The sequence below is a fragment of the Eptatretus burgeri genome, chromosome 5, assembly GCF_056783735.1.
Source record: "Eptatretus burgeri isolate ZD-2024b chromosome 5, Ebu_testis_v1, whole genome shotgun sequence".
Lineage (NCBI taxonomy): Eukaryota > Metazoa > Chordata > Myxini > Myxiniformes > Myxinidae > Eptatretus > Eptatretus burgeri.
Genome location: NC_140965.1, coordinates 56254979 through 56278012, shown reverse-complemented (window position 1 = coordinate 56278012; position 23034 = coordinate 56254979). Strand labels below are relative to the sequence as shown.

At 46.6% G+C, this 23034-nt stretch overlaps 1 protein-coding gene across 7 annotated transcripts in view; it reads right to left on the bottom strand.

Moving 5' to 3' along the window:
* Nucleotides 1-23034, bottom strand: part of LOC147026480 (piwi-like protein 2) — a 241084-nt gene that overhangs the window by 12697 nt on the left and 205353 nt on the right. For 5 of the 7 annotated variants that reach the window (XM_085881917.1, XM_085881915.1, XM_085881920.1 and 2 more), the window contains 5 exons: nucleotides 18126-18242; nucleotides 14688-14776; nucleotides 9679-9784; nucleotides 8994-9247; nucleotides 8688-8795 (listed from right to left, as the gene is read on the bottom strand). In XM_085881917.1, the coding sequence (XP_085738043.1) occupies nucleotides 8688-8795; nucleotides 8994-9247; nucleotides 9679-9784; nucleotides 14688-14776; nucleotides 18126-18242 (674 nt within the window). Of the gene's footprint in view, nucleotides 1-8687; nucleotides 8796-8993; nucleotides 9248-9678; nucleotides 9785-10347; nucleotides 14321-14687; nucleotides 14777-18125; nucleotides 18243-23034 lie in introns of those variants that run through there. The other 2 variants (XR_015058368.1, XM_085881921.1) reach the window with 2 other exon arrangements.

The following is a 23034-nucleotide window of genomic DNA, read 5'->3' as shown; positions in this document are numbered from 1 at the left end:
CCAAAATAAATAACCTGAGGGCTGAGTAACTACCTAAACAAACCCACTCACACGGACGACTTAAATAAAATTGCCGGCGCTAAGACAAACATGCCGGGGGCGCACTCACATTTACAGTACATCTTACCTTAACTTACAAATTTTACACTAAACCATGGCCCAGGATCAATGAACTCTGCAAAAAGAAAGCCGTTAGCAGGGAGCCAGGCTGCTCGCATGCAGTCTCTGACTCAAACAATGCAGGTGACAGGGAACGTGGCCGGCTGCTCACACGCAGTCCAAGGCCTTCCCTTTTGAACTGAACGCAGTGAACCACAACGGTGCATGGGCTGCACAAACGTAGTCTCCGTGCCAGCTCAAGTGGCACACGCAATGAACACAACGAATGGATGGATGAATGGTTTGAACTGAACGCAGTGAACCACAACGGTGCATGGGCTGCACAAACGCAGGCCCGTGTTGTAGCTGCCAACAGGGCAGTTCTCGCAGCTTGCAAACTGTTGCTTTTACGATGATCCCGGCGCGCATGGAAATGAACAGGGGGGGGGGGGCAAAGCAAAATTGAACGGGGCTGGTGAACGTGGGCAGTGGGCATGGCATGGCAAAGGCAGCAGGCAAACACAGCCTGCAGAACCAGGCCGTTGCAGGCAAACACAGCCTGCAGAACCAGGCCGTTGCAGGCAAACACAGCCGGCAGATGAACTGGCCGGCACAGGCCTTGAAGTACCACAGCTGCAGATGATCCGGCCGGCACAGGCCTTGCAGCAACACAACAGCTGCCGATGAAGTGGGCCGGCACAGGCCTTGAAGAAAAACAGCCAGCCGGCAGATGAAGTGGGCCGGCACAGGCCTTACAGCAACACAGCCAGCAGATGAAGCTGGCCAGCCTTTTCCGTTCAGTGGAGGTTGGTGGAGGGAGTGCGGTGGTGCTGGCCACTCGGAAGGCGGGCTCGGACCTACCCTACGGTCTCCCTCCCAACCTATCGCCTTTGCCTGTCATTGTCTATACCCACTCCCTTAATTTGTCAAACCCCAATTTAGCCCCAACTTATTTTTTTATTATTATTTTTTTTTTCTTTTACTTCCCCACTATAAATCGTCCCCTAACCCCCTGTACTGTCCTTGTTCGGCTAACCTATTCTGTCACCGAGCCTACTCCCAACCCCTACGTTCCCTTCCCGGAGGGGAACAAGGGAGAGCTGGCGTCCTGTGCCGAGGCCCAACGAAGCCTCAGGATGGCCTCCCCAGAGTTCGGCGATCTATAACACAAAGTGGGTCCAGCGGCCCACAACGAGAGCGAGGGGATGGATGGTGCGGAGGGGTACACTTCCTATCTACCCTAACCATTTAACTGTTAAACTACCCCGGGGCTTTCAACAAGCGCCTCTCGCTTAAACTATTGGTTCTAACATCCCAGATTCCCGTCGCCTGTGTTGGTGTCCTCACAATTTCGGGCCTCGCCCCCCAATTTTCTCTCCGTGCCCTCACACGGTCTCATGGCTGGGACACGTTGCTCCCTTTGGCAGGCACGACCCTCTGCCGATTCTCCGACGATGGCACCCCCGGGCACTACACTGCCTCCGAGCCTACCAGCTCCCTAACACCGGGGAGTGCCCCCCATGGCACCTCCCCTGAAACGCACACGTGGCAGGCTGGCTTCCCGGGCCCCTTTCCGAGGGTCACCCGTGCCCACAACACTGCCCACGCGGCTAATGGCGCCCCGGGCCCCCGCACCAAGCAGGCGCACCCGTGCCCACTACGCTATCCCGGCCCCCCATGGGCCCTTGGCCTACTACGGCCGACTAGCCTGGTGCCCGGGGTACCCACTCAGCGATACTCACCTTTCGCCACCACGCTCCCAGCCTGTCAACAGGGCTCCTGCACCCCTCCAAACGGGTTTCGAGCCTACTTCCCCACCAACAACAAAACGACTTCCTTATTTGTTAATTTGACTAACCCACTAACTCACTTTATACTGACCCCGGGGTCCCTTGGGCGGGAGTCACTCCTCCCCCCAATCACTCATCGCACCATGCATTCCCCATTCGCTCCACTCACACAGACCCGCTGGCCTCACTCACTCAACAAGCACACGCTTCCACTTCACTCACCAAGTCTTCAACACACTCACCGCTGAACTCTGCCATCCTTCTAACTACATCCCCTAACTAACTCGTGCTCCCACGTCGTCCCTTATACTATAGCACGTTTCATTTAACACTACGTAGCTAAGCTACGTCCCCACTACACATCCACAAGTCTGTCACTGTCTCCAAATAATCCCATTAATCAATTTCCCAGGGGGGATTTCCTCCCTTCCAACTGGGCTCGTGAACTCGTTGCAAGGCTCTGAGAGCCTTGCGCCTCTGCGGGAGCGGCTGTTCCAGCACCGACTCCTCCGGCAAGACATATCCATGAGGGCGTAAGATCGCCCTTGTAAGGCCTCAGGCGGTCCGCGTGGACGATCCGGGGAGGGCTCGTGGTCCCATTTTAATTTTTAGGACCACGTCACTGACTTGCGCCAGGACGACCCCCGGGCCCTGCCAAGGTGAGGTGAGCTTCGGGCATCTGCCCTTCCTTCGCCGGGGGTTAAAGAACCAAATCTTCGTCCCCGGTGGGTATTTGCTCACCTGGCTCCGGTGGTCGTACCTGCGCTTCATCTTTATGCCCGCCTGTTGGAGCTGGTGTCGTGCGAAGGCGTGGACCTTCTCCAGGCCTTCCTCCAACCGACGGGCATAGCCCTCCCCGGGGGCCTATCAAGCCGCTCAGGCGTCGGACCGCACAATAAATCGACGGGGCTTCTCAGCTCCCGTCCATACATCAACAGCGCCGGACTACATGCGGTAGACCCGTGCTGGGACGCGCGATAGGCCTTCAGGAGGTACGGAAGGTGTTCGTCCCAGTCCTCCTGGTTAGTGGCGGTGAAGAGGGCCAACTGTTGGACCAGGGTCCTGTTGAACCTCTCCACCATGCCATCAGACTGTGGTCTCAGGGCGTTGTCCGTGTCTTTCGAATTTCCAGGAGCCTGCACACCTCTTTTAGTAATTCACTCTCAAAATTTCGTCCCTGGTCCGTGTGCAGCTCCTGCGGAATCCCATACCGGCATGTAAATCCTTCTACAAAGACCTTGGCCACAACCCCTGCTTCCTGGCTGGGAAGGGCAAAGGCTTCTGGCCATTTGGTGAAATAGTCCATAATTACGAGGATGTACTTATTACCCTGGCGAGTGGGGGGCAGTGGTCCCAAAATGTCCATGGCCACTCGCTCAAGGGAAGCCCCAACCTGATGTAGTTGGAGTGGGGCCCTCATCCTCTGTGGCGGTCCCTTTTTCGCAGTACAGGCGTCGCATGCTCGACACCAGTCCTGTACATCGCGCCCCATGTTAACCCAATAGAACTGCCGGCGGGCCCGAGATTTTGTTTTGGTCCTGCCCAAATGGCCGCCGGCGCGGGTACCGTGCACCTGTTTCAAAATTTGGGTCTTAAACCCATCAGGGACTATCACCAGCCAAGAAGTTTGTTCAGAAGGAATCTCCACCCACTTGCGATATAAGATGTTGTCCCTCATTTCTCGGGTCCTCCACTGAGCCCAGTATGCCTTTGTTCGCGCCCCGAATGGGGCGATTTCCTCCCCACTGGGCCTCCTGTTTTCCTGGACCCATTTGTACACTGGCCCTATCACGGGGTTTTCCCGCTGGGCCGTGCTCCATTCCAATCCACCAAATTCCTCTCCCGCGGTTAGTGGCAAAGTTGGGCCTACCACCCGGGCCGCACGGACTGGGAGTTTCGGGGAGGCGTCTGCCAATTGGTCCCTCTCCTCATGTCTCGTGCAATAATTGCAGTTTCCCCTCAGACAGGGGCGTCGAGAGAGCGCATCGGCATTCCCATGAGCCTTACCGGCTCTATGGACCACAGTGAAATCGTACTGCTGCAATTTTTCCAACCACCTTGCAATTTGGCCCTCCGGTTCCTTGAACCGTAAGAGCCATTGCAAGGAGGAATGGTCAGTTCGAACCAAAAATTTCCTCCCGTACAAGTACGGGTGGAAATGGCTCACGGCAGACAGCATAGCCAATAGCTCCTTGCGAGTTACGCAATAATTTCGTTCGGGTCTACTCATGGCCCGACTGTAATACGCGATCACTCTTTCCACGCCCCCCTGTGTCTGAGACAAGACTGCTCCCAATCCTTTTCCTACTTTGTCTATTTTTCCCACCACCGTCTTTATTTCGTTTACCCTCTCTTGTTTACTTTCTTCCATTGCGACTCCCACTCCTTTTACTTTCTCTTTTAACCCGGTCACCTCCGCTCGTATCGTGTCGACTTCCTTTTTCATTTCGTTTTTTAGTTCTTCCAAGCTTCCTTTTAGGCTCATTCCCATGTTCTGCGTCTCACCCCGCAGCTCTTTCATTTCTTCCTTCATGTTTGTTTCCATTCCGTTCATTTGCTGTGTATTCGCATCCATCTTTTCGTTCATTTGTTGTGTATTCGCATCCATTTTTTGTGTATTCGCATCCATCCTCGTTTTCATTTCCGCATTCATTTGTTGCGCATCCGCATTCATCTTTGCCAGCATGGTGAATAGCTGGGCCATGTCGGGTGCGCTTGGGTGAGCCGTTTCGGCAAGGATCGGGGGATTTTGGTGGAGAGGGGGAGGGGAGGTGTCATACACCGCGGCCGCTGCCGCACCTATTTCGGGCTCTGGGTTCAGTTGGGCGAGTTCGTTTTCCTGTACAACCAACATTTCCTGCACGGGGATTTCGTCCTGAGCCATGGATTCTGCACATTCTACATCCATTTCTAATACCCCCGGCTCCCGCTCGCCTTGAGACGCCATCTTGCTTCTCGCAAAGGGTTAATTTAGCTCGCTCGTAATTTGGAGGGAATCGGGGGTCGCTCCTCTCACCCCTGGACCGATTCCCGTGAATTTAGCTGGAGACAGGAGAGCCCGTTTTCCCGTTCTCCGATACCAGTGCCGCGAGGAGGGCGATGAGTTTGTATCGCACGACCTGACACCAGTGTTGCGGATTCGCGCCCGCCGGCGTGCGAACGGCCACGTAACTCGAATCGCGGCACGTCGCCCACCAGACGGACAATCCAGTCGTGACCCTCTCGGACTAACGCCGGGAACTAGTCACGGGTGGACCTTTCGGCCTCACCACGATCGTGCCAATCGGCCCCCCGCGTGGGATAGGGTTGCCCGCCAAATTGGACCTACCTAAGTACCCACACGGAGGGTAGACCGGGCGATCGCACCTCGCCGCAGGTCGACTTCGGACACGGGCCACTTTAAGCGACCCGTTCCGTACTATCGGGATAACCGAGCGGTGTTATCGTCGGCCTCGACGGTTCGATTAATTATAATCGGGCGTTTTAGCCCACGACCAACCCTTTAGGTGAAGTAAGATGGAGATTCAATAAAGGAAAAGACGAAGCGAAACGGGAAAACAGTTCAACATAAAGCACATTTATTTTGCGATGAACGGAAAGCACACATATACAATTACACCAAAAGTAAATGTAAAAGAAGAAGAAGAAACACACAATAATGCACAAAAAGCAAATGTAAAAGCAAAAGACAACGCAGAGCTAACCGACTACCGAGCACACGGCAACACTTATACAGTTTTACTTCACAGACGGCGCCGACAACACATATACTCAAAGCAAAAGAAAAAGGGACCACCCTCCACTATGAGGGGGCAGACGGCCTGGGGCCGAGACCACGTCGAGCCTACCCGTCTGGTGATGAGCCGCAAAATGGCGCTGGCGCCCCGACTCCGCGGGCCTCGCTGGGACTGCCTGGTATGGGGTGGGAACGGGGCCCCCTTCTCGCACTATCTCAGCGCGGGGGGAAACAGGAGGGGGTTGTTGATGCTCGGGGGAAGGAGGATATATCCCTGTCTCGGGTCCCGGGACGAGCGTCTCCACCACGACCTCGGTCGCGTTGCCGGCTTCTCCCTCCGCAGCTCCCCGACTCTGACACGAGCACCCCCTCGACCGCCTTCGCCGCCGCCACCTCTCCAACTCTCCACAGCTCCGTCCAACTGCCTTCTCAGACTCCTCTCTTGACTGGCTCTTCCCAACTCCACCGACTCCGAACTCACTTGACTGACTACTACTACTTCTTTTCCCAACTCCACCGACTTTGACACGAGCACCCCCTCGACTGCCTTCACCGCCGCCACCTCTCCAAAGCTCCGTCCAACTGCCTTCTCCGACTCCTCTCTTGACTGGCTCTCCCCAACTCAACTCCGCTCCGACTCTTCCCAACTCAACTGCCTTTTTGGCGAGCGAACGCGGCCCTTTATAGCCCCCGTGGCTTCGCTCCTTCACCTTCGACCCTTTACCTCTGGCTGGCTCCCCATTGGACAGAAGAAAAGTGGGCGTGAATGCTTTTTGATCCGCGAATCTGCATATAGCGACCACACTCCGACGCACCTGGAGGCGGGGCCAAATCGCCCCATGCTCGCTGATAGGATGGAACAGAAGTGGGCGTGAGTCGTTTTTGATCCGTTTTCTTCGGAAAGGCTGTGGTGTTTCTGCACCCGCTGCTCGGTGCGCGCCCTGCACGAGTCCAGTATCGGTGCCCACAAGCGGCGCGGGAATGACGGTGATGCGATGGTTGCGAGAGCGAGATGTGACGGTAAAGTTCGTGGCTGTGGTTGTGAAGCGGCGTTGCGGTTGGTGGTTGTTGTGTGATGGCTGTTGAGACGTGGTTGGTGGTGGTAGTAATGGCGGCTGGTCCAAAATAAAGATAGTAAAAGAAAAACGGCTATCTCGAGGGGTCGCAGCCCGAATGAATGACATTTATTCCCTCGAAACAACGGGTTTGGGCCTAACTACACATATACTTAGAGATATCTCACCTAAGGGACCTGAATGGTGATTTGCGAATTTCGTCAACCACAACACTATATATATGTATATGTATATGTATATATATGTATATATATATATATATATATATATATATATATATATATATATATATATATATATATATAGATATATATATATATATATATATATATATATATATATATATATAGATATATATATATGGATGACACCATGACCATCTCCCTGACTCACAATAATCTAGCATCCTGCTGCTTGCCAAGATCACTTCAGACAGCATCCAATGCCACAATCACAACTGCTTTTTGAATTTCTCCAATCGCAGAGGCAACACCTTGACATCGATATAGTCCTCTCCCAATGGAGGCTGGACTGGCACAAGGCAGTGTCTTGGGCCCAGTCCTGTTCTTTGTTTACATTAATGACCTTTCCAATGATTTGGGAAGCCTTCTTCATTTTTGCGACTCCACATTGTGTTGTATCGTACCCCATCTCACTGACATGCAGATAGCAGCTACAGCGCTCACTCTCTTTTGATCTGACATAGATTATATACTGGTCTGACAAAAGTAACATCTTTCAACACTGGCAAATCTTATACTACACTCACACTGTTGATCCGGTAAGATCATTAAATTAATCCACTTCTCCCTCTCTCTCATCTCGGTCAGCTACTCTAAGAGGTTGTCACCTGAACTTCTTGGGCTCACCAACAGGCAGTATGTTTTGTTGGCTGATTGAAGCCTAAAACTTACAAAGCCAACTGTGGACTAGGCATCCTCCATTGTTCCAAGTAATCACTTGGAAAATCAGAGCTAATCAACAAAACTATTTCCCCTCTGGGCTGGCACTCCTGCATCACATCAGTCTTTTCTGGATTCTGTGGAATCTAAAGCTCTCAGCATTATTGACTGCTGTTGTGAGGAGGCATAAACACAAGCCGTGGCACACTCACATTGCAGACAAATTTGTTTCCCCTCTGTTAGTTTACTGTCTCTTCCCCATCATACTCCTTCTGGTCTCAGCCATCACACCCGGTGCAGCTCCTCCAGGTCGCACATGTTCTTCCAGTAACCCTCTTCTGGTTAAACTGTCAAAATCCAAAGTTTACCGCCCACCTCGACACATGTTTCTCTTCTCTCCTGCTTGGGGAACGAACTTACTGAGGCTGTCCAACCTGTCTTTCTACAATTGATTCAAGTTGCTAGTACCATCTTATATCATCCACTATCCCTCACTTGCTTGCAGGCTGTCTGCCCACCTGCATTAATTTGTGCCCTTTTTCTGCCGATTGCATTAGTCTCCCCATATGTCTGTCGTCTTGTCTTCCTCACTTCAGTCTTTCAAATGCGTTGCCAATACCTCATGCACTCACTCACGCACATGCACAATTTATTCTAAATACAGATTCTTCCACATTCTGTTCCTGGCCTTTTCATTAAACTCCTCCATGAGTCAAGAATCCTTGTACATCAACATAAATTCCTATCGACGATCTTTTTACACTGACCTCACCCAACCCTCTTACTTGCTGGTTCCAGTGTCTCTTCCCCTCTTTTCCTGCTCATTCTTTCCATTGCTTGTGTCCACCGTCCTGTTGCCCCACTGCCAGTACATTTACTTTTACCCTTTGCCTTCTCCCTCTTCCATGAGCATAGATTTGGAAACCAAATTATATTTCAGTGGCATGCTTCTCATTGGCTGAGTTACAGTAATTTGCCAAGATCCCAAATTTCAATATTTTTACCATTTTTCGTGTTTTACAAAATATTTCTGTCACAAGGAAAGTCAAAACATTCCATTGTATAAAAGTTGGTGTGGAATAACCTCTGCAGGTGGTCAGGTGACAGCTTGGTGGTGTTGTGCAGGACAACATAGTGGGTTGGTGAAACTGTCCCTTGTCTAACGTGTTGAGATACCAGGAAGAAGTCACACCTGGCAGACATACACATCTATGTTACTGCAGCCAAGCAAAGTTGAAGGTACAACACATTCAAAATAATTTTATGGGAAAGCGAAACCAAATAAAAAAATAAATAAATAAATAAGGAAGACAATCTAGATCACACCACATGAAGAAAAAAGTGGGTGGGTGGGGTGGGGTAGCAAAAATATTTGGGTCCAGAATATTACCAATTCGGGTTTGTAACACCATGGTCCAGAACCGTGCCAGATGGTGGATTTTCTGGCATGTCACGGTTCAAGCAGATTGTTGTATTGATGCGCTTTTGAACCACAATGACAACAACTTGTGGCATGTATTGTTCCCCGAATGGAGCAAAGCTCTGGTAGATCTGCTGCACCTCATAGTTCTCCACAACGTGGAGCTGGCCCTCAGACACGCCATCTCTATAAACTACAATTTTGGCAGGCAGCTCATTGTTTAGCTGCAAGACAAGGTAGATGATGAGTAAGAAAAAATAAAATGGAACTTTGCAAGCACGAGGAAAGAGAATAATTGCGAACTAATCTTTAGTTTGTTTCAACTAAACTGTGGCTAAGGAACGTTTGGGGCGACAGATATACTCATTACATCATGCAACAAATACCTGTATAAAAAGCCGTATCGTTACGTTGATCTCAAGGATCCTGGACAAGCATGTAAATATAATTGTATGAAGGAAAAGCATAATTACTTGCAGACATCAAAGTATCTAAACGTAAATTACAAGGACATTAGTATCTAATTGACAAATCAACACAATGTATGGGATTTCAACCTGGGATAAGTTACAAGCTCAGATGAGAACATGAAACGAATTAATTCCTTACACCATTTGTGCACATACAATTAATGAGCAAAAGCCAAAAAGTTCACCCCATGATAGGACTTGATGGCATCAATGAAGCAATACTTCAGCCCATCAACCAGCTCGGTGGGCGTTGCATGTTTGATGATGCGTGAGAACCATTGAGTACCCGAGCTGTTGAGCAAACACAGAGAGGAGCACAGTGATGAAGACTGATTTTGATTGTACCTGTGGCCTAAGACTTTTGCACAGTCTCTTTTTGGTTTTTAGCACTGTAATGTTTGTATCAATTCTTGTATTAATATGTGAGTCAAGTTGTCTGATGCACAGTCCACTTGGGGGAGGGGTGGGTGGAAGGATGGACGTGGTCCAAGTTAGTGTGAGATCGGATGAGGATGTCTCCCCTGGCATTCTCTCCCCCCTTTTCCGAGACCGAATCAGGTCCAGAGCAGGTGACTGTCTCTCACACTGCAATCGTCCCCAGTGTTTTCTGTCAATCTGTTTATTTTACCCATCATGTCAATGTTTCTTTTACCTATCCCTAAATGCTACCTACCACTGGCCCTACCTTCCCCATTTCTTTTACCTGTCTCATTTAGCTCCTAACCAATCATCCCACAATATCCCCCGAGAGGGAAAACGTTTGTTTGAGAGTTTTACAGCGGTGCTATTAGTAAATGCAAACTCTGAGTCATCAAGTCAAGTTGTCTCTTTGAAAAAAAAAAAAAATGCATCACCTGTTCAAGCTGGCTGTGAGTACAAGAGGAGATGCTTCCTCTTTCTCCTGTCCATCAGAATGGGCTCTTTGCTCTTGTAGGAAAAAAACCTAGCTGTTTTACGAACAACCCACCAGGAAGATGTGGTGGATATACCTGTCTCTCTCATAATATGGTGTAAATTAAATGTAAATTGTCCACACTGTGTTGACTCTCAATGCCTTTAAGGTGGGGAATGCGAAAATGCTAACCTAGGAAAAAGCAACACCACAAAATGCCCACAAACAGGAAAAATAAAATGGACAAACCAACAGTAAGGAAATTTCAACGTGGTCAAACCATCATGAGCAATATGCCCAAATGTAATGCCAAACCAAAATCGGGTAATTAAGGTGTTCAAAATTCACAGGGCCAATGTAGAACAAAACAGCATTCTATAATTCAGTCGTTACAATGATGAGCAAGACAAAGTTACAGTAACCATTACACGATGCTTCAATTATGCCAGGCTTGTGAAAATGGCACATACAAACATCAAGCAGAATACTTGTGTATGTTGATGAAATACTGCACAAAAGAAAAATAATTTTTGTTTCTATAGTGAAAATAAAATTATGTTCGAGAGACAGTGGTTCATGCAAGAGCCAACAATAAAGGAGTTGAGAGGCCAGCATATCAACTGTAACGGCAAAATATAATTATCATTTATTTCAGCCGTGACTGCTGGTCACATGATCACAAGTTGTTGTTCATTGTGCGCTGCTATGCGTTATGGTTTTATATAATACATGTGTAGTGTTAATATCAACTCTTTCTTGGCTTTGCACAAGTCGTACTTACAGTGTAAGTTGCTTACTTCTAAATGTATATTGGTGAAAGACATTTTTGACTTGGCGCTTCCGATTGGCTTGAGTATAGGGGGCGACGTCAATTTCCGCTTGCATGAAAGCGAAGTATTTCTCTGTTCGCATGATTTACACATTCTTTCATAGACACAGGGTGTATGAGGGTCCACAATCACATCAATTGTCATTCAGATGGATAAAACTACGAATGAGACAAACTGATGTTCGTCTACTTGACACATTGACAAGGCATATTGGTTCACAAAAAAAATAAGTGACCACTATATTCAATATTGTTGTGCGTCCGTCTGTCTGTCTGTCTGTCCCGAGCATAGCTCCGTGGGTTTTGATCCGATCCTGACAAAATTTTGGTGGGAGGTTTATATCATGATCCAGTTGTGTTTTCCTGAAAATGGGCGTGGTGCACCCATTATGGGCGGAGCCACGCCCAAAAACCATGTTTTTAGGGGGTAGCCAATTTCAATTTGCATCTTCTCCTAGGGGGTTTGTTGAATCTGACAGGGGTTTCGGTATTTGGTTAGCCCAATGCCACCTGCAAAGCCCCACGGAGCTCGATTTTTCATTTTCATCCCAAGATCAAGGTCACAATGTCATGAACTTAGAAAGTTGCGAATTTTGACATAAAAAATTCTTCTCTGAGGGGTTTGTCGAATCTGGCAGGGTTTCGGTATTTGCTTAGCCCAATGGCACCTGCATCGCCCCACAGAGCTCGATTTTTCATTTTCGTCCCAAGGTCACGAACTTAGAAAATTGTGAATTGTGTTTTTAGGGGGTAGCCTATTTCAATTTGCATCTTCTCCTCGGGGTTTCTCGAATCTGGCATGGGTTTTGTTATTTGTTTAGCCCAATGGCACCTGCATAGCCCCAACGGAGCTCGATTTTTCATTTTCCTCCCAAGGTCACGAACTTAGAAAATTGCGATTTTGACATAAAGATCCATTTTCTCCGAGGGGGTTTGTCGAATCTGGCAGTGGTTTCGGTATTTAGTTAGCCCAATGGCACCTGCATAGCCCCACGGAGCTCGATTTTTCATTTTCGTCCCAAGGTCAAGGTGACAAGGTCACAAACTTAGAAAATTTCGAATTTTGACATACAAATCATACGACCGCCCAAACTTTGAGAGCTCGGATGACAATATTTTTTATGCATAATCTTGAGGTCATTCCCCACCTAAAGTCTTGAAACCATTTTTCTCTATCTCGAACACCTTGCCCGTGGCGCCCCCTACAAGTTTCTTTTTACGCTGATTTCATGAAAGTATGGATAATCTGATGAGTGTGAAATGCCATATAGCCTATATGACGTTATATTGTTCCTGGAATGTTCCAAAGGAAGTTTTGCACCAAAGGTCATAATCCTTGACCTTTGACCTTTAAAGTTCACAAAGGTCAAATTTTCAAAGTTGTGGGAATCGAACCGGGTTTTCGACCTTCTTCGACGAACTAACTCCAATCAGCTATAGCACGTATCCTGTTTCCTTGTTTTAATGTCCACAACATTGTTTTGTGACCTTTAAAGGTTATGCAAAGGTCAAATTTTGAAAGTTGTTGAACGAAACTGGGGTTTCGACATTTTGCAGCTTATAACCTGTCACTTGTACCACATCATGTTGATCATTTTTATAACTTGGTCAAACATTATCACATTGTCTCCTCCTTGACTTCTGAAACAATCTACATCGTCAAATACCGCTCGTGAACCATCGTCGTCTTCAGACTTGTAATTCACACTTGCATTCATTCACACAATTCTACAATCAATTAAATGATTATACATCAGCAATGGAACAGGGAGGAACTGGAAGAGTAGGAATAGAGCATTGGGAATAAGTTGACAAGAGACTTGGCAGCAGACAGGGAAAAATGACAAACAACGTGCAGGTGAGTACAAGAGGAGAGCGAGTGAAAGACGACATCAGGAATATGGGATTTCATGAGAAGATCTTAAAAGGAATGGAGAAAAGAATATGAGTGGACATATGAGGTCAATCGAAAAAGTAACGGGACTGACTTCACAGAAATTTTATTCCAAAAAAATATACTGAAATCACAGCTTGTCCCCTTCAACATAGTTTCCCTCCAGTCTCACACACTTGTCCATCCTCTTCTTCCACACTTCGATGCACCCCCCTGAAGGCTTCTTCAGGAATCCTCCGGAGTTCCGTCGTCATGGCCCTTTTGATGGCCTCCACATCAGGAAATCGGGTCCCCTTGATCACCCCTTTGAGCTTGGGGAATAGGAAAAAAAATCACAAGGGGCCAGGTCTGGCGAATACGGGGGTTGCTCCAGAGTTGGCACGTTCCTCTCCGCCAGAAACTGTTGGATGCTCAGGACAATGTGAGCAGGGGCGTTGTCATGGTGGAGCACCCAGGCGTTGTTCTCCCACAGATCCCTCCTCTTGTCCCAGACTGATCTCATGAGGCGCCGGAGGATCTCCTTGTACACGTATTGATTCACTGTTTAACCCTGTGGTAGAAACTCAAAGTGGACGATGCCCTTGATTTCAAAAAAACTCGATGAGCATCACCTTGACATTCGACTTCGACATCCTTGCTTTCTTTGGTCTTGGTGATGCCGGACTTTTCCACTGACGACTCTGCCGTTTTGTCTTGGGATCGTATTCAAATACCCATGATTCATTGCTAGTAATGACTCTCCCGAACAGGTCTGGATTGTCCTCAAGGCGCTCGATAATGTCTTGACAGACAATGACACTTTGCTCTTTCTGGTCCTCGAACAACAGCTTGGGGACCATCTTTGCACACACCTTGCGCATTTCGAGATTTTCAGTGATGATGCTCCAGTGTCCTTGTTGATGGAAAGTTCCTCAGCAATCATCCCAACCGTGAGTCGACGATCTGCGTGCACCATCTGCTTCACATGCTCGATGTTTCCACCGTTCTGCTCGTTGAAGGTCTTCCAGACCGTGGATCGTCTTCAACCTCTTTGAACCTCTTGTGCCATTCAAATGCACATGTACGTGACATCGTTTCTTCCCCGTAGACTTGCTGCAGCATTGCGAAGGATTCAGAAGATGTTTTGCCAAACTTGGCAAGAAACTTCAGATTGGCTCTCTGCTCACAACGCACAGCGCGATGACTCAGATGAGACAACGTGTAAAGCACGACCTGTAAATAATCACACAATGAGCACAGTCAACCATCACCAATCATATATATTGCTGGAATGTTGTGAAAGACTGTGATGCAACCCGTTCATTCAAGTTGTTTTACTGGAGCACACAAGTAGGCTCAGTCCCGTTACTTTTTAGACGGACCTCGTAATATTGCAAGTGAAAATTTCTGAAAAGTCCTCCCCTAATCCCAAAGAATAGGGGATATTAAATGATATTTTTTGTTCAATATTCGAGCCTACTGTCACCCACAACACCCCTTCTCCCTCCACTCCCACACAAAAAGAAAAAACATCGAATGCAAAAAGCTCAAACAGTACAAAATAATGTTTGTGAAATTTAGCAAGAGTGCAATGCATCACCTGTTCAAGCTGGCAACCACACCTGCCACCGAGCACATTCTTTTTGTCGTGTCATGGTAAACATCGAGTCCCACAATCATGAGCGATTTCTGTCAAAAACATAAAAAGGCCACGGTTGAGACGAGTCAATTTTGCCACAAAACAAGTCACTAATAAAGACCAGTCTGAAGTCGAAATGTTGGCCTGAGATAATGGCACGCATCACCAATACCCAAGAAATTACGAGTTTGTGGGATGGTGTTAGTTTCATCGGAAACTCATACATACTGCAAACCCACTGAAGGAAGCATTTGCAGCGAAGGGTAAAAAAATCACAACTGGAGGGTGAACCATTGACGCCATGTTGGCTTTCAGAGATGCACCGAGATTCTGCCTAGACTTAAAACGATGGATGTGTTCACGTCTGGAAACGAGGTCGTGAGCGATTTGCTAATCATGTTATTAGAGAGCATAATTGGTTTGGTACGGGCAGCCTGATAATATGGGTTACCATTCAAACAGGCCAAATAAATGGCCTTGTCACGATTCAGGGGGGTAATGATGAATATTTTCACAAACAGGGATGAGATGAGCCTTGTGTCACTCTTCCGGTCCAACAGCAAGGACCAAGCGCCGTATTTTTGGATGACAAAGACCATCGATACCAGGCAAATTTGGTCAATGCTATACATCGGCACCACAACACGACTTGCATGGACTAACCTAGACAATCTTCTGAGTTAAATCCGATTGAACATGTTTGTGACATCTTAGATAAGCATGTTTATGGGAGCCAAGTCCACCCACAGTCTATCGTTTTACGATGGTGCAACATACCACAGCAACAGCTAAATATCTGATTTTGTCGATGCAAAAACATGTAGAAGCTTGGTCAATGGTGGTCATGGACATCATCATAGCCATTTAAACCCGTATGTGATAATTTGTAGATGAGCATTGTTGCCAATTTGCCTGCTCTTTACAGACAGCCATTTTGTTTTCGCCACAACTTAGATTTTGGCCGACACCGACTTCATACTTATTTAAATGGAGTGTACGCATCGGTGTTACGGTCCTCTTCACCCCAAAAATATGAACACATTTCAATGAAGAAAATAATAATAATAAAAAAACCAAAAACAATAAAACCCTCAAACATTTATTGCTCTTTTGGTTCGGAGCATAAATGTACCTCCGCAAATACACTGTGGCACTTGTCCTCGATATGCAATGTCCAAGAACAAAGTTTGGTTTTAAGAGGTCAAGAGAAGAAGAGGTATGATCGACATGAGTCAGTGAAAGTGTAATGAAAATAAAAACGACGGATAAAACCAGAAGCATCTCAAAATGCAAAACCCATCTACTTTGTACTTCTATACTCAACGAAAACGAGTTTAAAAAATAAAAATAAAAAAAACGTACATTTTATTAATTTGCGTTCTCCACAATCTTATAATAAAGGTTTGGTGAAGATTTGATGACAAAAGCTCAATTGGGAAACAAGGATTTTGATTAAAACATTTATGGCTGGTCAACTACTTCACCCATAACATCATCCTTACAATCCATTATTCCCCACTGCGAGTAGAATGAGATGTTGGTGCAACATGAACCATTGACATGAACATGAACCAACATGAACCCCCTCCCCCCCCCTTCCTGCCACCTTCCTGACGCTGCCCTCTAAATGCTCCCCCTCACCCCTAAATGCTCCCCCTCACCCCTAAATGCTTCCCCTCATCTCACCGTCTAAAACCTTCCCCCACAACTCACACACACAATCAAACATCCCCCCACACCTCATACACACAAACCTTCACCTTCCCATGCACCCTAAACACCTGAACCTCCCCTACACAACTCAATCAAACCATTCCCCACACCCTGTAAAGCTTTCCTCCACACCTATCACTCAAACCTTCCCCATTTCACCACCCCCCCCTCCCGAAAGCCCCACCTTGCCCCCAAAGCACCATCCCAATTCCTCAGCCCCACATATTTATAACTGTGTGGATCTCAAACATCCAAGGCCTCCGCTCCAACCTGACAGATCTTTCAAACCAGGCCACTTTAGATAAACCAGACATCATCTGCTTAACAGAATCCTTCCTCCCGCAGGATGTCCCCGACTCCTTGTCGTGTCTATCTTGTCGTGTCTAGTATTTATCCTCAGTTACTGTCTCCTCCGATTTGATAGGCTTGAACCACACCCATCGGTGGAGTTGCACTTTACGTCAAGAACTCAATTTCTAACTGCCCCTGTATTGACCTTCTTTTTGCATATGGCAGCTTGGCTGCCGGGTAGCTATTATTTTTGGGGGGGCATGGCTGTGCTGCTGATGCTGTGCTCATATACCAATACACTGGTACTCATTTTGCCGACCTAGGAAGGTTAACAGGCTGAGTCAACCCCACCTGGTATTAATTCAGCGGAAAACGTGGCTAGTGCTGTGGACCTTCTCCCAAACCACCATTCCTGCCCCCACCCAGGAGTACCTCTGGCTACGACTTCTCCTCCACTCCTACCTCTTTCTTCATTAGTGTGTTGAACTGCACCCCGGACAGTGACGACTCCATCTACATCTCTCAGACAGCATAGACAAACTTTTAACCACACATCACAATTCTCTCTTCCTAATATGTGGTGTTATCCATTGTCACCTTGCTAATTGGATGGGTGTTGCATCTCTCTCACCAACAATGGCACTTCAGCAAAGACTTCTGTGATACCATGGGAATGACTCAATCTATGAACTTTCCCACCCAGATTTCTCCAAATGGCAAATCCTCCCTTCTGGACTTGGTGATAACTAACTTTCTCACAAATGTCTCCTGCTCCTCCTCTGCTCGAATTGGTTCATCTGATCTATCATGTGCTTGTGAAAGTCAACATCTCTCTTCAATGAGATTTTTTTCAATGTGAGAACGGGGGATAGCATTGTTTCAATGGGAAAAAGGGGGATAGGCTCCTGGTGGTTCATGATTCATAAGGCAAAATCAAAAATCCTGTGAAAAACTGCAAATATATGAAGCGCAGGGCAGCAAATGGAGAAACAGGTCAGAAAAACCTTGAATATGCCTATGAAAATCCACGAATATGCGAAGCAGGTCACGTTTTATGGACCACGAATAAGCAGGGTCCGCGAATAACAGAACCGCAAATGTCAGGGTCCGACAGTATAATAAAACGATTTTTCACATTTTAACGATAATTAAATCCACTTTTGAATTGTAAATATTGCAGATTGGCAGAGAATGAATTTCTATGGATTAGATGTTTTAATAGTCTGAAAGGAGCCCAGGTGAGTAGAGATGAAGAAAGAATGATTTATATTACAATTTTTTGTCTTGGGATTTTTGCCTAATTAAAAAACCTCCTTGGTGAGCCCTTTCACATTTATCATTTCACAATGTCACGGGTAACTGAAAAAAAAAGGAGATCAACAAAACTATACGCACCAGAGGGATGTTCACAGACCACAGCACTCCACCCATCTTGCAATTCATTTGCAAGACCACTTTCTGTGCCACACTCCGAACTCTCTTGGGGTTACTAATTGTTCGGGTTTGAACCACCTGTTTAAAAACAAAAATATCCATCAAAACCATTAAACAACAAAGATTTCACCAAAACAACAGTATAATGTGAGAACATTCAAAAATTGTTTCAATGAACAATGAAAATCATTCCAGCAACTTCCCAGTCAAGAATATCATCCTAGCTGTTAGTTGGTTGCAACAAAACCATTCTGAAACCGGCTCAATTTCCCCACAAGCACCTGCGATTTCAATAAAACGTGACGGTTGTCTGTGGAACTTTCTGCACAAAGGAACATACCCCTCCCACCTCTGATCAGGATTTTAGGGGCTCACAGAAGCGTGGTAATGTAGGTTACAACGCTTCTGCGAGCACGAACGTTCGATCAAGGCGTGCACATAGTTAACTGGACCAAAGTTATCAGTCACTGATAACTTCAACTACACCTGAACCAAACAAACATGAACAGTCAACCCTCGCCATCCACGTGTTCGCCATCTGTGCTTACCTTTGAGACATCCTTTCTCTCTCCGTCGATGCCGATACTCCCGCGTATCCGTGGAAAAAAATGATCTCCTCCCACCTCAAACTCCTTAAGTTTTCATAAGTGTTTCTATTTAACACTTTCAATGGTTGGATAGCAATATTTCCCTTCATTTAACATTACCTGTTAAAGCATAACTGTACTGTATCGCCGGGAAATAGAAAAAGTTGCCTTCTGTGTCTTCCAGGAACATCCTCCCAGCGCTGACAAAATAAACCCCGCCCACCCTGAACTCGTTCGTATTTCATAAGTATTTTAACTTTCAATGTTTGGATAACAATATTTTCCTTCATTTAACATGACGTGTTAAATTATAATTCTACCGTATCGCCGGAAAATATAACGATATGAAAATCTACGTTCCGCATTTTCCGGAATCTGCCGCACCGCCATGTCTTCCAGCATCTGCCGCACCATTGTCTTCTAGCTGCTTGGCAGTTGGTGGGGTGCGGTATTTTATTGTGATAAAAACTTTGTATCCTGTTTATTTAATCATGGGTCCAAAACGTCCATTAAGTGGTGCATCTGCTGAAGAGCAAAATAAAAAAAATAACCCCCATGTGGGGGTGACGGTCATCTCTATAATGTTTTTTTACTATCATAATCGATGAACCGTTGCCAGATATCTCCTAAAATGACAGACAAGATAGGTTTTGAAAATGGCGACTTTCACAACTTTCGTGACCTCATGACCTTGACCCTGACCTCAAATCCGGGGAAAAATATGTCGTTGGGTATCACTCATCGACCTCAATCGACATACCAAATTTCATCAAGATCGGAAGTAAAAAGTTTTCTTTGTACCGGGAGGTGTTTTTCACCATCTTCCAGGTTACGTGGCGGCCAACGGGACGGAAATTCAAAAATCTGTCTGGTTAGATACAAGGTAATATTTTTTACTATCATAATCAATAAACAGTTGCCGAATATCTTGTAGAATGGCAGACTAGATAGGTTTTGAAAATGGCGATTTTTATAACTTACGTGACTTCGTGACCTTGACCCTGAACCCGGACAAAAGTTACATCGTTGTGCAACACTCATCGACCTCCACCCACATACTAAGTTTCATCAAGATCGGAAAGAAAAATTGTTGACGGACGGACGGACATTTGGTTCGGCTTTATTAGGTCATCTCGACCGAGATGACCTAAAAAGTGAAGAAAGTGATGACAGTGGAAAAAGTGAAACTATTACATCGACTTGAGAGTGGTGCACGTGGTACTGTGTTGGCAAAAGACTACAACCATCAACAAGTCCAATATTCGTTACAATCGTCAGTGTAATGATAAAATTAGGGCGAGATCAACATAATATATCTCCACAAAAGCAAGAGCACAATATAATAGATGTGAGGGATGTGTGGGTCGCTCCTGGGAGATTGATCGGCTATCTCCTTGCCATGGCTATGTTCAAACAGAACTGACCGGGGATACCCACCAACAGTACTCCAAGCAGAAAAGCCTTCATATTAATGGTAAATCTTACTTATTTTATCGTATTTTACTCAATTGTTCATATTTTTCAATTAAATGTCTTTTATATTATTATTTATTTATGATTTTTGGACTTATTTGGGGATACTGAAATGTATATCATTGACTTGCATATTATAAGCTGTTCGCCGTTCGTAATTTCGCCGTTCACGGAAGTTTAGAGGAACCTAACCCCGACGGACAGCGAGGGTTTACTGTACTGTGTTATTAATTTGCACCCTCTGCAATAAGCTATATGACGATGAGACGGGGTGAAGGCTCAGTGACCATTTCCGTGAACAGGATGTCAGAACCAAATAGCACGGCACTCGGTAGTGTGCATACCTATGCCAGGCAGAAAGGTTTACGTTTTGTATTCCAGTGATAGGCTAGATCTGCATCCGGTCCTTAAACAAAATCAAATCAATTAGTCTCTCACACACACAACCTGTCCTCCAAGTTTCGTCCAAATCCATCCATAACTTTTTGAGATATCGTGATACACAGGAAACCCTCCAATATCACAGGGGATAGATTCCTGGAAAATTTCACGATAGTTGAAACTGCGATCGTGGAAACCAAGGACCAATGGGAAAGCGGGGCTTCGTTTCCTAGACTTTGAGAAGATATCGAGGAAGATCGACGACAGCCAGAAATAAACACGTTACTATTGAAAACAGATGGGCAATACCCTTGGGTGCTCACCTGGTAGTGGCTAAATAAGATAACCAGGGAACCACTGGTAGGTGCAGCTGACCCCAAAAATATGTAATGGAGAAGAGAGTAAATAACTATGAATTATTTTTCATGCCATGAAAAAATTTGGTACATCACGGGTGATAAAGTTTTTCGGTCAAGTTTCATCAAAATTGTGTGTGGTTTCAGAGAAGAGAGCAAATACCTCTTTTGGGGGGCAACTCCCCTCCACCCGCAGCCCCCTAGACCTTGTTTTTTTAATGGTGTGAACAATCTTTGGTACATCACGGGTGATGAAGGTTGTGGTCAAGTTTCATTAAAATTGTGTGTGTAGTTTCTGAGAAGAAAGCAAATACCTCTTTTGGGGGGCAACCCCCCTTGGAGACCCCAATTTTTTTTTAATGCCATGAACAATCTTTGGTACATCCTGGGGTGATGAAGGTTGTAGTTCAGTTGCGTCGAAATTGTGTGTGTAGTTTCTGAGAAGAAGGAAAGTACATATTTTGGGTGGCAACCTCCGCAGACCCCATTGGGGCCAATATTTTTTTATTGCCATGAACAAACTTTACACATACGATTTCGATGAAACTTTACCACAACGTTCATCACTGTGTATGTGCCAGTTTTAGAGACGTTGAATGTATTTTGTGGACGGACAGATAGATGGACGACGTGCCATCCAATAAGCTCCCCGGAACTATGTTCCAAGTGAGCAAATAAACACGTAAATATGTATATAAAGCACGTTAGCATTGAAATGAACGTAAATACAATATATATGTATGTATGTATGTATGTTTGAATATATGTATGTATATATATATATATATATATATATATATATATATATATATATATATATATATATATATATATATATATATATATATATATTGTTGCGGTCTTCGCGCCCGCCGGCGTGCGAACGGCCACGTAACTCGAATCGCGGCACGTCGCCCACCGGACGGACAATCCAGTCGTGACCCTCTCGGACTAACGCCGGGAACCAGTCACGGGTGGACCTTTCGGTCTCACCGCGATCGAGCCAATCAGCCCCCGCGTGGGATAGGGTTGCTCGCCAAATTCGAACTACCTAAGTACCCACGCGGAGGGTAGACCGGGCGATCGCACCTCGCCGCAGGTCGACTTCGGACACGGGCCACTTAAGCGACCCGTTCCGTACTATCAGAATAACCGAGCGGTGTTATCGTCGACCTCGACGGTTCGATTAATTATCGGGCGTACTCAGCCCACTACCAACCCTTTACGTGAAGCAAGATGGGGGTTCAATGGGGAAAAAGACGAAGCGAAGCGGGAGAACAGTTCAACAATAAAGCACATTTATTCTCGGCACACGGGAAGCACACAAATACAATTCCACCAAATGCACACAAAAAAAAGAAAACACAATTCCATTTACATAAAAAGCAAACATAAAAGTGAAAACACAGTGCAGAGCTAATACCGACTACCGAGCACACGGCAACACTTATACAATTCTACTTCACGGACGGCGCCGACAACACATACCCAAAACCAAGGAAAAGAAATACCCTCAAGAATGAGGTAGGCCTGGGGCCGAGACCTGGTCGGGCCTACCCGTCTGGTGATGAGACGCGGAGCGGCGATGGCCCCGCAACCCGCGGGCCTCGTGGACAGTGCCTGGCAGGGGGGTGGGAACGGGGCCCCCTTGGTCGCACTATCTCAGCGCGGGGGGAAACAGGAGGGGGGTTGCTGATGCTCGGGGTATAGAGGATCTTTATTATGTGCGACGAGCGTCTCCACCTCGGCCAGGTCGCGCTGCCGGCCTCCCTCGGGCGCGCAGCTCCTTGCACGACGCGAGCACCCTTCGTCCGACTCGCCGCCTCTCCACAGCTCGTCCCCTCCGTTCCGACTCTCCTTCGCCTCGTTCCGACCTTTACGACTCCCTTCTTCCTCGTTCCGACTTCTTACTACTCCTTTCTTCCTCGTTCCGACTTCTTACTCCTCCTTTCTTCCTCGTTCCGACTTCTTACTCCCTCGTTCCGACTGTTACTACTTTTTACTGACGAACACCGTCCTTTTATCCCCCCGTAACTTCGCCTTTTACCCCCTCCCTTTGACCTTTCAACTCGC